Raw genomic sequence first — 18,934 nt, forward strand, 5'->3', positions numbered from 1 at the left:
CAATTTGCCACTTATTTGAAGCGGCTCTGAAGATGACAAAAGCAAACTAATTGTTTTAATGGGAATATTATTGAGGTATTAAACACATTTTTGTAAATTTTTGATAAGTCTTCTAAACAGCCACATTCTGCTTTTATTATGAGTAAATCTGTATAACAGAGTATGTAGAGGATTAATTTTGTTATTATTCATTATAATGCTGATATTCCCAATAGCATCATTTACAGCAGATTTGGTTAGTGAATGAAAGTTGACGGTTTGGGACAAATTTGATTAAACTAAATGAACTCACACCTTTATACTGTAATATAATAATAAATGAGCTTATATTTGCTACATGCAACTTTCAACACCATTGTTTCTGTTTCTTACTTTCGTACTGGCTTACAGTGGAAATCATACTTTGTGGCTACAGAGAAAATGTTACACATCTCCAGTGTAAGTATCATTATTCCTCTCACCTGACATCCAGAACAGCTTGTGAGTACGATGGAGGTGAGTCCATGGAGAGTCCGGAGGGATACAGAGTCCCTGAGAGCAGCTGCAGGGCTTGTGTAGTGGAGCTGCACTGGCCTGCTGTGGTTGGCGAGCCGGGGGAGAGACCGGGACCTCCGGGATGGACGTGGCCCCGGTCCAAGATGACCAGACGGGACAGCAACAGGGGCTGGTGGTGGTGATGGTGATGTGAGCTCCCTCTCACGCCTCTGGGCAGCAGGACGCTACGCTTCCTCTGGTGGTGGAGCACCAAGGCCAGCAAAGCCACCACCAGGACGAAGATGACGGCGCTGCCGATGACGGCGTAAGTGATGCTGGGGTAGTAGCGCAGACGGTAGTCTAGTGTCACAAAGTCCTGGCCAGGGGCTTCTGCAAGAGAGAGAGGAAGGAAATAAAGAGTAAATGAATGATGATGTAGGTGGTTGGGGAAAAGAGAGGGTGACTGATGGTGTAGGAGACGGAGGGGAGTGAGGGATAGACAGATGTAGAGGTGGTAAACAATTTAAGGGAATAGGAGGTTGAGTAAACGGCAGGATGAGTTGTGGAGTTGCAGAGCCACGGGAGTCGAGAGAGGAATTGAAGTGGATGGCTGTGAATATCAAGCAGTAAATTGTTTTCTGGTTCATTTTAAAATGCGTTCTATATGATTCAATAGAGGCAGCCTCTCTAGGAGATGAGAGCGCAACATAATAAGCATGACAGCAGTCAGACTCTCCCCGAGAGCTTCCAGAGATAAGGAGAACAAATGGAGCCTCGTGTTCAGTGCAGAGGCTACTTTTGAAAAGCAGGGACTTGGTTTAAAATCATAGAGCCCGCTCTTTTATTGGGAAGAAAGAAGAAGAACAGAGAGGAAATAAATGCTTTGTGAGGGCAAAACAGCTTACAGGTCCTTTAGATAAAAAAAGCAACTTGATATGCTTGGTGTTGAGCATGGTGATGAGAGAAGGCAGAGGAACACCAGGGGCCTTCACTGACTACCGGGCTTGTCGCAGGGAAAGGGGGAGAGTGCAAACTACTAAGTAGTCCAGGCAATGTTCACGATGGGAGCCATGGCCAGCAGTAAGAAACTCACAGCAGACAACTGGCCGGGATGAAATGAGGAAAGGGACGACTGTAATGCCAGACAGCAGTGCAACTTATTATTCCAGATGGGATGAGGGAATAGCACTTAAACATTTCCACTTACTGATATTACAGTGTGAGAATTTCAATCAGGCACTTGGGGGTGAGGTTCATGTAAATGGTGTTTCAGCTGCTTACCGGCAGACAGTACTGAGGAGAGCAGGAGGATGGGAGGATGTAGGGAAACCTATTTATTATGGATGTGCAGAGAGCCTGTGCTAATGAGGAATGGGTTACATAAAAGTATTTTACAGTTGCTGTCTTAGTTCAAATTACACAAAAGCCTCAGGGGCCCTCTAAACATCAAACCTCTGCGTGCCTCATAAATAGGTTCAAAACACTCATTGGGACTTCTTCTATGTTCTGGGGCCTCATTTATAACCGTTGCTTACGCACAAAAAGGGCCTGAAACGTGCGTACGCCACTTCTCACGCCAACGTTGGGATTTATAAAAACAAACTTGACGGGAAAATGTGCGTATTTCTACGCAAACTTAGACCCTCCCGTACGAGCGTTTTGGGGAGACGGTAAAACGGCGACACAGACGTGAGGTGGTGAACTGCAGCAGATTATTGATCCAATTCATAATTTACATTAAAACCAACAGTTTTTCTCGCGCGACGTATCTGCTCCACATGAGCCTTTTAATTAAAAAAATATAAAACAACTTTAAGCAAATTAGGTTCAGATTCGATTTAACGGCAGAGTTACGGAGCCGAGTCATTAATAGGTTTTAATAATATCTTCTAACACTGTGCGAATAAATAAATACTGCCGTGACACCGGTGCGGGGAACTGCTCGATGTGTGCATGTGAATGAAAGAACGAGGAGGAAGCGAGGGTTCAGCGATCTCTGATCTCACACAGTGTGTTATGTGATCTCTGATCTCACACATTGTGTTATCCACAGCAGCAGCGGCAGAGTGTCAGTGTATTTTCTTTATTAGTGAAATCGCTGCTGTCCCATAAAGTCGGTCTTCACCTCCACCTCACTAACAGACACCTCGCTGTCAGTGTCAGAAAGTTTCACTTCCTCTTCACATCGCTTGATGCCGTGACTCCGTCAGGACTCACGGTAGAAACCCATTGATCAGCAGCATCATTTAATATTCACGCCGTGCTTTGCGTTGACCATTTATGGTGGAAAGTGGGCGTGTGGAGGGCGGATTTGGAGGCAGATCCACGTACGAACGTTTCCAAGTGGACTGTGATTTTTAAAGCGAACATTGCGTTCAGGTGTACGTGCGCACGGTTTTATAAATCGGAATTATCTTTTGCGTACGCCATTTCCGGATTTTGTACGTACGTACTCTTTCAGGATGAATCCTACGCACTCTTTTATAAATGAGGCCCCTGGGCTGTTCCACACACTGTGTGTATTAAAGCCTAATACTCACAACAACTCACATCTCAGTCCACTTGAGGATATTGTGCAGAGAGCTTGTCTGGAAATGACCAGATAATGTATCTTGGGGATTAATCAAAAGTCAGAAAAAGGTTCCATCTGTAAGGATTTGATCTCCTGAAACCGAAAAGCAGGTGAACCCTTCTGTAGTTGTTGAGCTTTCTAATGTTTTTCAGGCTTATGTAGACTTACAGGCTCTTGGGGGATATTGTATTTAGCAGAGGGATGAGATTCCCTTCATGTGTACAAGCGGGAGCCACAGGCTGCGAAGAGTCAGGCTGAACGTGCATGAAAAAGACAAGTGTGAAAAGTCTGTGTGACCATGTTTAAGGAAGTTGCAGGTGTGATCCACATTGCCAGATAAAATGACTGAGAGATGAAACCCTTTACTTTTTATTCGGATTAAACAAATTACTTCAAATGTCTTAATTTCTTAACTAAATAAACAGATTACATTACTGAAGCTATCTCTCTCCCCCTCTTTCTGGGTTTTATGCTAAGCTAAGTTGACTGGTTTCATTCTTAGTTAGTGTATTCGTTAAAATGTTCCTAAAAGGAAAAGATGTTTGGTCTGAATGCAAATAAAGATGGACAACATGATGACTCCCCAAGTAACGCCAAAGCATCTTGATTGCCCCCTAGTGGCTTTGACTAAAGTTAAAGTACAAGTCAGATTAACTTCTCTGAAAGATGTTTTTTCACCTTGACATAAGTGTTGATTTTTACCTATAAACTGGTTTTAATTATCCAGACAGAGAGTGTCGTGATTGGGCGAGTGCATGTATCTATTGGACTTTGCCTCCAAATGAAGTAATTCGCAGAAGATGGTAGAGTTTGTATCCAGGCTGTTTTGGCGTCATTTCTGGATAGTGGGATGATGTGGAGACAGTCTATGTTCTGCTTTCAGTCTTTATGCTAAGCTAAGCTAGCCAGCTGCCGTAGTTTCATAAACACAAGTCTTTTATATCTCCCAAAATGTCAGACTTTTCCTTGACGATGCTTGGTGACTAAAGAGACTATAACAGCTCAGATGTGTCTGAATGTTTGTGTGAACACACCAGTGATTTATCATCAGGGGACTTTCCAGCTTGTTCTCTGCCAATGCTCCATGTTTTCCCTGTCTACCTGACCTTGAAGGCCTATGGGAGTATTCAGCCGCAAACGTGTGTGCACAAACCGTTGAATTCCCCGAAACAACCAGCCTGGCATTCGGCCTATTTATGTACCAATGTGTAGTCAGGAGGCCCCATGCCTTAATTAAAACTAATCTAATTCAGATGCTCCCGCCCGCTGCCCCAGACCAGCCAATAAAACAAGCCCCCCTCGACCCCTCCCTTGTGATTCAAAATTGGCCGGTCCTTCATGGTACCAATTAATTATGAACTGGACCGTCAGCAGAGAAAGGCCGAAACAAAGAGGAATTATTTCCATAATTACCTCGTGAAAAAAAAGCGCCAATAAAGAGATCCCACCACTGTCACCCTAGGCTGCCTATCAAGCTTCAGTGCAGTCTTCTGGGAGTAGCACACACAAAAGGAACTAATGCTGTAACATTAACAATGGGAGCCTCCTCGGTATATTAGCAATTGAGGCCTGAAAGGCGGTTTCAAATCACACAAGAGATGAAAAGACAGAGGAGGAAAAAAAGAGAAAGACTGAAACAAGCTCTGTCAGAGGAGAGAGGTCCTGTGTGTGTGTGTGTGTGAGTGTGTGTGTAAGCCATCACCAGTCAGTGTGTGTGATTGAGCACAACATTCTGTGTTACAGCCAATTTTGTGCTGTTTGTTGTCGATGTGGGACAAAGAAAGGTGTGACCATTACACGCAACAAAAGGTGAAGGGAGGTCAATAACAATAACAATGGGAAATGTGATTCAAAAGGAAAGAGTCCCAATTACACACCAGCACCTTATGTCCACACACAAACACACACTCACACACTCACACACATGGGAAACATCCATTAGTTTCTATCTACAAATCGGAGGGTTCTATTCTTATGTATTAACTTTCATCTTTCTGAAGAATGGATTCATGCATCAAAGTCCTGTTCGGCTGAGCCAGAATCAGATGTTGTGTTTATGGAACATCAAAGGGAGAAAGGGATAATCCACACACTGTAGTCTTTCCATTTTAAATCCTATATGTTAACATTTCTGCCAATGACTGGTTTTCCAAATTGTACTGATACACAAATCTTTTCGCTCTACACCACATGGACTCATCCATGCCCGGTCCCACTCGCATCTCTGACAGGATTACTTTGTACTGAATTTGCTCAATTGAAGTATGAGGATCAAAGTTGAACATCGAAGTCCACTGGAGGCTTTTCCTGTCTTGTCAGACTTGACATGAAGAGATAAAATATATCCATCCGCACTGTCGGCCAGGGGCAACGTTGGTTGGACACCACTGACCTTAGGGAGCAAAACTCAAAGAGTCGAAAGCTTTTCTTCTACAACTCATTCGATTTGATCCAAGTCTTGTGTGGCCTGACAGAAACTGAAAGTAAAGACCTGATGCATGGTTTGTCACCAAGCTGAAGTTGATCAACGATTTTTATGGCTACTGGCTGCAATTCTAGTTGGAGACTGTTGTCCGTAGGTGTGAATGTGAGGTTGGATTGTTGCTTGTCTCAACTTACGACACACAAAGGATAAGAGATATATAATGAATGGATGGACGGTCTTAGGTTGTGGATAAATGGTTAATAAAAGAAGATTATGGGTAATAGATGAAATAGCTTTAAGTATACATAAATGTCTGCAGTATCTAATGGATAAACAGTACACAGAGTTACCCAAACGCAATCGGCGCACTGGTTGAACTACTAAGCTAAAAGTAACAGTAACCAACGTTCAGCTTCTTCCACTCCAAGTAACAGTAGTAAAAATGCAAATGTGACCAAATTTACCTAAACACTGAGTAGTCGATTGAGCGGAAACAAGAAGGAACAATCTCAATCCTTGAATTTGAACAAAATAATAATTACCTTAAATTTTGACATTTTAGTCTATTGATGCAGTTAAGTGTTTATTATTCTGTAACAACATCTTCAAGAGAGAAACACTGCCCCCTTCAGGAAACGTTTGGGATGTTCACATAAAGGTCAGCACACAGATGCACTTTGGTTCCACGCAAATAACCTCAGTGCCGTTCTCCTGGTGGCTCTATACTGTATTCATGAACTCATAAACCTGTTACTGTTCGTGGAGGTTTAGAGGGGAGGAGACCACTTTAATTACATGAGAGTGCCTCCTCCTCCTCCTCCTCCCTCACCACATCTCTCTCAATCTCATCCTCCTGTCCATTTCTCCCCTCTTGCCTCCAATTTGCTCCACCCCTGCTGGGGCCTTTTGTTTCCCGTCTTGTTTCACCTCTAATATCTCCCTCCCTCTCCGTCAGCTTCCCGGAGCTCTTTCCTCCCCTCTCCACCCTCTATCCCAATCTGCTCCCGTCTCCTTGACAGTTTACTGACACGAGGATGACATGTACCTTATCTTTAATACACAACAACTGCAATTAGCCTGGATTACACACTATCAAATGCAAAAAAAAAAAATACTTATAAAGTTTCTATTAAAGCTTTCTCAAATTTCTCTTACTTTCCCTACTGGCACCATTCCACTCTGTTCCCATTTTCACAGTCTTTCTCTCTCTAATAGTCTACCACTCTTTTTTTGTGTTTCATTATCTCGGCTGCATTTTATTACCCCTGCATGAGAGGAGAGAATTACAGCGAGGCAGAGAGGTCACAGGCAGCACAATGGTGGACAGAGGAGAGGAGCTGAAAGAGGAGAGAGCTGCAGACAGATGTGGATGTGTTGAATGGGAGAGGTACGAATCCTTTGTGTCATTCGAAGTTACAAGTGCACGCATCTCCTTTATCACAGTCCAAGAAAATCTCCATCTCCACACACACTGCACAAAATTACACTTACAAGGAGCTGACTCACACAGACCCCTGCTGTATAGGCCTTCAGCTCCAGGAATGCACTCTTTCTGCCTGCACCCCCTACTCTCCTCTCTTTATGTGCCATCCTTTATCGACTCTCCTCTTCTTTGACATTTTATTTTTTATTTTTGTGCGAAACGAAAGGAAATCAAAACCTGTCGGGGTTCAAACTCTACTCAATGAGATCATACCTATCTATGGAGGCCCAGAGAGCTCAAAACCACATGCAAGGTATGAAAAAGAAAAAGACAAACACACTGCAGATTAACACAGAACAACCTGATAGGTGAACTTGCTGCAGCAACACAGACAACACCAGAAGTGTTTTGAGGAGACACAAAAAAAATAGATGAGCCTAGTTGGGTTAATTACACTTTATCCCATTTTCCACATTCAGCAACTTCGACATGAATTATTATTTCAAAAATTGTTTGACACCTCAAGATACTGTTCACATTTGGAGAACCCCAAGATTTACATCACAGTTTAGCTGAGCCCATGAGTAATACGAGAGGAAACTTTCACATGAAACCATTTCTTAGTGGAAGTAAAACGAGAACAGAAATCCATCGAGAGATGCAGAACAAGATGACACGGAATACTTGCACACAAACACAGCTACTGTACGCAGCCACTGAAGCAGAGCGAGGGCCGATGTTAGTGCACAACGGGCTATTGAGCATTCAGCGATTAAAACGAGCTCTGCAGCACGATTGTTGTTTGTCTTTAATCAAACTACGCTGCAGATCAACAGTCGACACGCTGTGAGGTTGTTGAGATACAAGCGTTTCCTTTTCTTTCTTTTTTTTTTTTTTTAAATGGAGGAGCACATTCTTTTATAATGATGGGCTACCTGGCACTGAATATGCAAACCCACAACTGTCAGGATACGCTTATCTAGGTTCAATGAGCAAAATCAAATTAAAAGAAATCGGGCCAATAAAAGACTCCACATATCTTAATTGCCACACTTAAAACGCTTCAGAATAAAAGGAATGGAGATATCCCCCCCCACCCCCCCTCTCCAGGCTCAGTCTTGAGGGAGAAGATAGAGGCTGCGCAGATGTGCTGTACTTTCCCTGAGCACTGGAGACTCATCTCACATTCACAAAGTGCCATCTTTGAAATGAATCCAGACTGGTTAGGGGGAGAAAAAGTCATCATTCCTCTGCTTCAGCATTCCAGGGTTTGCTGCTGCATGTGGAGAATCTGTCCGTCTTCAGGAGGTCAGTCACAGCTGAGCTTTGTCTTATTGTCACTTTGTCTCTGATGTTAATTACAGGAACGGGCTCACTTGGACGCCCTGTGTACCACAATCACACCCTTGAAGACACAGTGATAAAATGAAGAGCAGAACCTCAGGAAAGTGACAAGCGTGGAGGAGAGAGGAGAAAAGAACCACTAGGGGGCAGACAATTCACACTTTTACTTACATGTACATGAACTGTATACACACACACACACATACACACACTCCATCTGTTATCATGGGGCGGGCATCAGTAGCAGTGGGAGTTGGGTTGAGGGTTGTGTCGGGGGGGCATGCCATCTGACTTCTAACATTCCGACAAAGAGATGCAAACATGTGCGATTAACATCCAGTTCCCAAATACAGAGAGCACACGCCAGCCAGGCACGTACCTTGCATTAAGTTCAAAGGTACAGTTCAAACACATTTACACACACACACACACACACACACACACACACACACACACACACACACACACACACACACACACACACACACACACACACACACACACACACACACACACACACACACACACACACACTCTGCTTGCTGATGATCACACAAATAAAAACCCGCCAATACAAGCAGAATCCCAGAAAGCCTTTCATCCAGGTCCAGCGAGCGCGAGCTAAACCCGTGTCACATGGTGCCGAAATCTGAAAGAAATGTTTTTGGGGGGGAACAACAAACAGCCACTTGTGGGTTGTTTGGTTCTCTCTTCAGACGAGGAGTCTCTACCAGCACACATGGAAACAAGAGGGTGAAAAACAAACTCTTAAAAGTGAGTGTGGTGGATATAGCCAGGACATTTTGTTTTTTTACTAATAAAGGATTTTAAGGACATCCAGCTTTTACTGTCTTACTGACTTCATTTACATCTGCTATTAAACTTCAGTCTGCATGTGTTGTATAATGTAACACAGTCATTTAATTATTTCAAGAATTGTTATTGTCTGGATTCTGTGTGCTTTGCATTTTGGTCACATTTCTTATGCACACTTTGCCAAGCAGGTGAGGGGCATGACAACAGGGCCCAGAGCTGAGAGGGGGCCCCCAAGAATGGTTGATTACGAAAGTCTAAACAATTTTGTGAAAACCCCCTTAAGTTCTATGACCAGCTGTGTACAGGAGACGACAATGACGCCATTGTCCAAAACCCCCTAATGAGGCTCCACGCCACTAACTTTCTGCCCAAAGCTTAATAGTTTCTGAGGTTTGGTTGAAGACTAGACGTCAGTATGTGCTTTGTTTGTCAGTCAAATAAAGGAATTGTTTGAAAAGGTTGGAATGATGGAGTTTGGCGTCATGTGTTCCTTGGTGGGGGGGTTTGGCTTGGTTTGATGTAGGGCCCCTCCAATTCCCCTTTGCCAGGGGCCCTTGAAATACTACTGGGTTTGAGGTTTATCTTGTCAACAACAACACAGGTGAGGTGAGGACACGAGACAGACAGACGTGTCTTTTTCTTTCTCTGCATCAGGCCTGTGAAAACAAGAATCTGAATTTCACAGCAATTGCTGCAGCTGTGAATGTTTTTATTGTTTTCATGTTGATATTGAAGATGAGATTTGGAATTTGTTTGATTCGTCATAGAAAAATAGCAGCTGTGATTTTTATTTTGACCCATGAGTGAACACTGTTATCTAATCACTCCACGTCTGTCTGATCCGGTCACATTGTGATAGTGTCTGAACACACCTTCACCTTCCATTAACATCCACTCGCCTTTTATGTCTTAACACACCCAGATCTAGATCAAACTTGAATTCTTTACATGAATGGGGTCCACACCTCTTCTCCATCCCACCCTACATGTTTTCACTGTTGCACCTGAGATGTATGGTATTTGTGTATGTGCTGTGTGGTACAGATAAGACATGTCCACTCAGCCAACACTGATAAATGGCTTCTGATGCAGGTGTCCCCACAACCACCAACCTGTGAAACACCACAGTGTATTTCTTCTATAGTAGAGACCAGGGGACTCTAGAGGTTTTTCGCTGCATTTTTAAAGAAAGTCTGCACAGATCCAACGTCCTCTCGGCGAGGACAGTGGATTTTTCATTAGGTAGCTACGTGCTTCACACAGTTTATTTGCAGCGAATTAAAGACTTTATCGCTCTGACCTACACCCACTGTTAAAAGCCCTTTCAGCAATTGCCTTCGTGCAATCATTTCAGACCGCCTGCATTTTTAACCGAGAGAGAGAGAGGAGAGAGGGAGGGAGAGAGAGAGAGAGAGAGAGAGAGAGAGAGAGAGAGAGAGAGAGAGAGAGAGAGAGAGAGGACAGTTTCCTATCAACACACTTCTTTTCAGAAGAAAAAAATTAAAACCGACTGGTCTGTTTGAAGTCTAATTAAACAATTTCATCTACATTTTAAACCTGCACTCTCTCTCTCTCTCTCTCTGTCGAGACCTGAGGGGGTTTGGACCCTCGGCTCGAGCATGTGATCACCCTCGTTGTCCTCTGTTGTGTGTTATTGTTTTTATGAATCCTTGCTGCCAACAAACTTCCCCCTGGTGGGACATGAAAGATTTGCTTGATTGAAAGCTGCTCTGCCAAGCAATTCTGGGAAGCCGAGCAAGTTAACTGCTCGGCAACGGGACGGTTCCAGGTCCCCTCGGCAGCCCAGTGTTAATATTCATGTCCCATGCTGTCACCCCGTTCCTGTTGCTGTGCCCTGCCATGTATTACATGTCTGTTCTCGTTAGCATGCACAACGAAAGAAGGAATTTATGTGCAACCTCTGTGTGTGTTTGTGTTTGTGTGTGTGTATTTCATTGTTAAGCCTGCCTCTCTCCAAAAGAACTTCTGCATGTCTTTATGATGTTTTGGAAGAGAGCTGTTCAAAACCGCATGAATATTTGTGTTGAATTTGTTTGCATGTGTTTTTGTCTGTGTACGTGTGTGCGTGTGAGTATCTGTCCGTGTCCGTGTGTGTGGCGCTTTGGGGAAAGGAGGTTGTCATGCTTCATCGGGCCTCTATTTGCCTGTCCTGTAATAACTTGTCCGCTCCATTGCTCGCCCCTATCAGACCCCCAACCCCCCCATAACACTCAGTCACAGCTTACTGTGGGCGGCCAGAGGAGTGTAAGGGAGGTGGGTTAGAGTTAATGGATGTCTCCAGCATCTGGAGAGCATCCACGGAGCGGAGAGCAGGGATAGATGGGAAAAGAAGACACGGACATGTAAGGGTGAAGGGCGGGTGAAAGAAAGACGAGTTACTTGATGCATTTATGCAGCAACGATTGTATATGAGCGGGGGGTTAAACGCTGACTGTGAAATAATAGAGAGGAGAGCAAGGTTGAGGTTAGGAAAGAAGCACGGCTGATAAATGCAGTAGCTACGACTACAAGAGGTACTGCTAATGACAGCACATTCAGACTAATCTAATAACCAGGGACGATGCTTGTTACTGCTACTGCTTTACACTAATATTGATATATGTATGAGGAAGACAGCACAAAGGGCAGCACAGACAAAAGCAAGATATAAAGAGTTATCTCCTAATATTTAACTGTCTTGTTTTTTATGCAAGGATTCAGAAGCTGTTAGAGCGAGATGTCATACTATTCACGTATGTTAAATGGATCATGTATGTATGGATATATGTGCTTATGCATTGCAGCATGTGTGCGTTTAGAGAAGTATTTCTATTTTACGTGCTCTAATGCTGTCTTGTACTTGTTTCTGGAGTAAAATAAAATGAATTAAAGAAAAAAGAGCAAAGAAAGAATGAAAATAATACAAAAAAATTGATGCTAAGTGGATGTATAGTACAGAGGAGCCGCTCCTGATGAGGGACGATGGCAGAGAAGTGGGACGGAAGAATGGTTGCTGTAACACAGTGGGGGAAAAGACTCGAAGGTATGTTCATGATTAAAAAAAATTAAAAGGAGAGAAGATGGGCTGTGAGTATGACTGTTGTATCTCAGAGAAGGAGACTCAGTAAGTAGCTGCAGCAACAAAGAAGCGTCACTCATCGGATGGTGGGACAAGTGGGAGTTTCAGCTCTTTCTTATGTTATTGGAAAACCTTTGAGTCGAGTATGATTCTGAAGGCCAGGCCAGTTTCTTTCCCTGGAGGACAAGGAAGAATGGGGAGGGTGAGAGGTTCGCTCAGGATTGCTGAGAGGCTTTGACTGCAAGCCCGTCCCACCAAACCTGACGGGTGTCACCATGGCAACTACTCTTTGGGGCCGAAAGGTGAGTTAGGAACCTTGAGAGCAGACACAAATAGACTGACTCTGACTGACATATGTCCGCACACACACACAGATCTTTGCAGCTGTCCTTATTAGAACTTTTAATTGATTTCCATATATTGTGGAAAGCCAAACATCAGCCCTAACCTAAACCATGACCAGTTCATGCCTATAACATTTAACCTTAACCTAACTATAATTAACGTCCTTAACCAGGACCTCCGAAATTATGTTTTGGACCATGTTGGTTCCCATGAGGTCAAGGTCAGAGTTAATGCTCGAAAGGGTAACAAATATGAGCATACACACGCACAGGCACGCACACATACAGACACACGCACACACACACAGCCCAAAGCCTGGATGTGATGGTGATGAGTGATAAGACCGTGGAGATTAAGAGTCTTATTCAGGACAGTGTGTGCATGATGTGCAGGGATGACATCTGCAGGCTACAACCAGCCTCCCCAGAAGGGACAGGAGACTATTATAAATTGTAGCCTGCAGCTACACAGCAGGCAGAGCGACACGCAGGAGTCAAAGAGGAGACGTAGACTCATTTGACAGCTTGAGTGACAGGAGGATGATATAGAGCGACTGGCTGTTGAGTGAACATTGGATTCGGTGACTTATGAAACTTACATACAAAACAGAGGTGGCACTCGGTGAGGGTGAATGTTGAAGAAGAGCGCTGGCTGACAATCACAGAGAATTAGGATGTTCATTAAGCTCAAATGTGAAAAAAACAGCATGTTAATAACTTGTGAAAATCTGTGAATTTCTTTCTTCTTGTTGAAATATCTTCCTGCCAGCAGAATGAGTTAGCACCATAAAGTACGCCATAATCTGTTAAAATCTGTGGGAACAGAGTTATGTGAGCGCAGCGCTGAATTTAAATGCCCTGCTTTCACATTTATCTGCTTTTTGTCCTGGAGGACAGAAACAAGCTGAACAGAAATATTTTCTAGGGTCTGCAGATGAACATCTTTCACCATGATGCTCCCGAATCATGAGTTAAGCACCACATTTTATATCCATTAGATATAATTTATTATTAGATATAAGATTATAAGGTGTGATGACTAGTTAAATGGTGCCAGAGGCTGCACGGCAAGGAAATATGGCAGAGGAGGAAAAGGCTAAGCTGATCAGTGAATAGTATTTCAGAAGCAAAGGAGAAAAACAATTCAAAACTGAGTCAAATTACTGACGGTCAGTAAATGAATCTGTCCCTTCATTAACACGCCGATATTAAAAACATGTGAGGCATCTAGAAGCCATGTTGTTTGGAGGAAAACACTGAAAGAAGCCTGAAGTGATGACATGAAAAGGAAAAGGATATTGTCATTCCTCCCTTTATAACATTTGCATTTCGGTGGCTGACTCAGATCCCCAATGTCACAGCGTCCTTGAATACATAATTGACGTAGACTCTCGTTTTGCCAGGAAATCAATCAAAAATTTGTTATACCTACAAAATGTCACTGACTCAAACAGATGTTTTTTGTTCTCCTCGCCACTATTTCATGTTTTACTGTCTTTTTGCACAGCTGTTTCAGCATTCAGAGATCTGTGTCATCAATGGCCCCAACTGAATGGATTTTTCAACTCAAAAGTCCTCCTGGTCTTAACCAACATATAAGTGTGCAGCTTTCTCCAGTAACGTGATAAGCAATTGAAAGTAAGATAATAGTGGTTTTGAATGTTTTGATTCAATGCCAAGTTAAAGTGCTTAGACTATAATAATTTCCTTCTCTTTTAGTTTCATTCCCTTGGAGACAGAAAGTCTATTCGGTTTATTTTTTTTATAATAATTTCTTGTTAGTGCTGCATGGTGATTTAACTGCACAAGTCTTTTTCAAATGTGTCTGTATGTGCAAAAAAGACAGGTGCCCATAGGAGAACTGAAAAAGTTTTAACTTTGTTAAATAATTCCTCCTCTTCACACTTGTTATCAAAATGTTTCCTTTTATTGGATTTTTAATGCAAGCGATGGGGAACAAAATGCAAAGGTTTTTTTACGCAAATATTTAACATTTATCTGAAGCTTCTATGAGGCTTCAGCAGCCATATGAGTTGTGTTGAGTGAATTCCAAAGTAACAGTCTTTTTATTATTTCATTCCAGTGGAGGAACAGAAATAAACTGAGAAAAAGTTAGCACTAAAAATGTAACTATGGAAGATATTCAGTTAATAAGTCAAACTCACACGTCTGGAGACCCACAATAAAATGTAGATTTTCTTTTGAGTCACTTTCTTTTTGTTGACTGGGGACATTAGGACAAGATCTTGAAATGGCCATTGATAATTAGAGGAATCATGACAGATGACAGAACTATTGTCAATCTATCACTTAATTAAAACATGGATAGAAGCCTGTAGTGATGAATAACATTTGCATTTTGGTGGCGGACTCAAATCCCCAATGTCACAGCGTCCTTCAATACATAATCAACGAAGACTCTCGTTTTGACAGGAAATCTTTCTAAAATTTGTTATGTACACAAAAGCACTTCATAGGAATGAGTGGTGTCCAGGAGAGAACTGCAAATTGAAAAAACAGTACTGTTATTTGGAAAATCTTGCTGTAAACTTACAAACAGCTGCTGACACTGTTGTCACAACACAGCAGTGTGAGTTAGACTGATAGTACTCTCTGAAGACATCTTGCGATCAAGCTAGTGAACATGTACTGCTGCTTGTTTTAAGTTGAGTGTGTGCATTCCCAGTGTTTACGTCAGCTCTATTGATCACTTAAGTGCCAGTTAAGTGATCAGTCATTCTGAAGCTGTCACTCACAGTTAAACCTGCTGACTCTGTCACAAAGTGCCCCCGGGGGCTGGCAGGTCTGCAGATGAGATTAAAGCTGGTTAAAAGGGCCAAAGTGCTGCAGCTTATTGTATCAGAACTGAAATGATGACGCTAGTTTTTTGTATCTATATAATGTTGGATTCTGTAAGAAAAATGAATCCCTTTGTGAGCAATACGTGACATCTTTTTTACGCTTGCAGAGGAAGCTGAAATACTTTGAACTGGGAGTAAAACATCCAATGATATTCTTATAAATTTAAGTTATTAATGTAACCACATTTCAGAATGTGTAAAAAACAGTACTTGATGTTTCCTTTCCAGGTGCAACTCTGACACAAACACACACACGCACACACACACACACACGCACACATGCTCGACCAGTGAATTCCTCTTGGTAACCTTATCTACTGTGAAGCGGTGGTGACAGGAGACTGTTTCAGAGAGTGAGGTTCCAGTTGAAAGCACTTGAGTGTTTTCAGAGCAAGAGATCATAGCTACACAGACAGGAGTAATTACGGTGTGGGAAGACCCTTTTTTTCTGAATCACAATGTGGCATATCCGCTGCGGTAGAACAATTTCAGCTATTTTCTATTATCTTTTCAAAATTGACAACATAAAACCCTAAATCATTTACCAAAGGTGTCCATCCAACCTGCCAATAACAGACTTTGTGTCAGACTCAGTACTGCAGGTAAGAAAATATCACAAAAACTTGAAATAAAAACCACACTGATGCTAAACCCTTGTTGAGTAATGTGTGTGTTAACATTCTGTTATGTATGTCTGATTCTGTGTGCATCCACTGGTCTGCACATGGGAGGAGGAATGTAATTCAAGGCCGAAGGAAACCAAGGACAGCCTGCTCAAGACTTATCTGTTGAAGGTACATTGAGCAGCAACTTCCTCCCACACCACAGAACCCACGTTATTCTGGCAAGCCACGCTACGATAGGTCTGAGCTCAGATAGAGAAGATGGAGGGAGGGGGGAGATCTGGCTTCAGATCAAGAGGGATAAACCCTGGAAAAATACACACCAAAAAGTCTGCAAATAGCATGACTGTCTTTCGCAGCCACGCAGATACTAAATATCAGTGCCTATAGCTCACAATGCCAGTCCTCCCCTTGGCCTCACTCCTGCCCTGTTCTTCTCCTGGTTAAGAAACAGAGCGAGACCTCTGAAGCCCATTGCACCATCTAATCCTCTCTCCTTCAACAATACAACTGGTCAGGCTGGTGGAAGCACAAGGAGCTCCGGCTTCTTTTATCAGTCAAACAACAGAACAACACAGCCCATTGTTGAAAGCCCCTGGCCCCCTGCTCATATCTCTGTGTTCAGCTAGAGTGGAATCAATGGGCTCTGTCTGAGTGATAAGAAGCGGAGCGTGATGGTCAGCTGGGCCGCTCGTACATATTTACTCCAAGTGTGACAGCATGGGTTGGACGAAGCACAGAAAGATTGGGGATCCGTGCCTAAAGGGAGGCTGGTACCTGGAGGTCAGAGATAAGGCTGGTTGCAGTGCTTCCTCTGAGATAAGTGTGTGAACTCATGACCTCCTGCGTCTAAAAAAAAAAAAAGGCAGGGTGGATTTGATCTGTGAAGAATAGCGGTCATGCATTTTGTGTGGTCTGAACGAATAGCAGGGAGCTGCGGTGACGAAAAATGATGAAGCAACAGAACGAAATCCCAGCAGGAATCTCAGTTTGCCTCGCCAGAAGGTATACTGAGTAAGTTGTATACTCTTTGTAGTATTTTGCACACTTGCTAGCTGCTGGTCTTGCATCTCAATCTTTTCCCTTGTCTGTCAACTTCTTCTCCTCCCTCCATTTGCATCTCCTTGCACATCAAGTGAAGCACACGGCTGGAAATAGCTGACTGACATCTTCAAGAAGACCAAAAACGACTCGACAGCGACAGAGTTCGATAAATTGTCAAGATATGGTGAACGGTGCATTCTTTGGCACCTCTTCTCCTGGCTATTTAAATCACCACGGCCTCATTATCCAGGAGAACGTAGAACAAAACTGCTCGTGTCGCTAAAGGGAAAGACCAATTACAATCAAAGCTTCTAAAATCAATTATGCATATTCTGTACAGCAGGGGTTCTCGAGCTCATCTGTCCTGAAGACCACTTCAGATTGTTAAAAAACTTTCCAAGGACCTTCACGAATAGATATGAATAATGAATATGATGATGCAAAAGAAGAAAAATGAAACCGGGCTGTTAATATTGTGTTTTGTCACTGTCAGCTGTAATGACCAAAATGCAGCTGCCTACCATCAGTGAGACATTTGGGGTTGCTGCTGGGAAGTAATGAGATTGAGACGGGGTGGGATGGCTGACAGGCCGACTTACAGGGGGAGCTTTCAAAGTCGCTCTTGGTTTGTTCCTTTGCCTTTTGATTTTGTGACAGTCACAGTGGAAAACTCTGGACATAAAGGGCAGAAGTGATTGAGCAGGATCCACACAGAGAGTCCAAAATCCAAAGGTTTCCATGTTGTAGATTGTTTAGAACATATACATAAAAACAGCTAGCTTTGTAAATTACAAACATTTTTATTTCAACTCAGTAGTGGCAGTACAGCTACCTCCATGTCTCAGTAGGTGAAAGTTCTGTAGCCAAAATTTGGGCCATATCCCACTGGTTGGAGATGACTGCTACACCACATCTGGCTCAGTGTGTGTTAAGTTTTAATTGTGTTAAAGACACTACTCTCTTCTCTTCTTGCTGTACTTGCTCCTTCCTTCCTTTGTGCTCTCATCCCCCACTGCCTCCAGTTATTTGTCCAACTTTATTGACAGAATACTTTCCATCGTTTGATCACTAAACTTTCAGTGAATGTTTGTGTTGCTCTCTGCCTCCCTGACGTCTTTGTTTTGTCGTCTGGTATCAAACATCTGCGTTTACTTTCTTTGCCTCATACTCAGCGGGAGCCTTTTTTAATGGGGTACACATCTACATTAATGGTTAGAGGTTAACGCACAGAGCTGCATCTTTACCAGTGTAATTGATTCCTCATCCATTCACCCGCTCTTTGACACACACTTGTTTCCTCCCTATAATTATTGCTTCTGAAAATATGTACGATTATTGATGATCCCCATCCATCAGTACCAGGCTCAGGCAAGCATGCAGATTGTATAACGACGAAACTCAATCTCTCGCCCACACAACCGCAGATGAGCCGGACCACACATCAAGCTGCAGCACACAGTGCAAGCGAGTCAACTTCATGCCCATCTAACTGTTAATGCAGCCTCGAGCTATCGACATCTTTAGCCTGAGCGAGCTGTGTGATGCTGTGTTAGGAAGGTGGATCATGTAGCATACTGAGGAAGGGTTTTGTGTTGTAGTACAACTTTCACAGGTGCAATAACAAAACACATAAAAAGGAAAAGCACAAAGGCTAAAATAATAGACTATTATTAATTTGTATTCTCTATCTCTATTGTGTATTTGTTTTGAAGCAAGGTACATACACTTTTATGAGCCAGTGAACTGAGAGATAACAGTCAATTAGTTACATTAGGAAAATACCCACAATGAACAAAGTGTTCTTTCAAATAATGCTTAATCTTTGTTTTCCTTTATTCTCTTTATTCTCCCTTAATGCTTTCACAAACTTCACTAAGTTTGTCCAGAAATATTCAGCTTTTTCAAAGAAAAAGAAAACCAGTGTCCACA

At 42.8% G+C, this 18,934-nt stretch overlaps 1 protein-coding gene across 2 annotated transcripts in view; it reads right to left on the reverse strand.

Annotated features, from left to right (window-relative positions):
* The window catches only part of ldlrad3 (low density lipoprotein receptor class A domain containing 3), a 78,831-nt gene that overhangs the window by 2,670 nt on the left and 57,227 nt on the right, over positions 1-18,934 (reverse strand). For both annotated transcript variants that reach the window (XM_061076971.1, XM_061076970.1), the window contains exon 5: positions 462-864. In XM_061076971.1, the coding sequence (XP_060932954.1) occupies positions 462-864 (403 nt within the window). The remainder of the gene's footprint in view (positions 1-461; positions 865-18,934) is intronic.

The sequence above is a fragment of the Limanda limanda genome, chromosome 8 (genome assembly GCF_963576545.1).
Source record: "Limanda limanda chromosome 8, fLimLim1.1, whole genome shotgun sequence".
NCBI classification, from domain to species: domain Eukaryota; kingdom Metazoa; phylum Chordata; class Actinopteri; order Pleuronectiformes; family Pleuronectidae; genus Limanda; species Limanda limanda.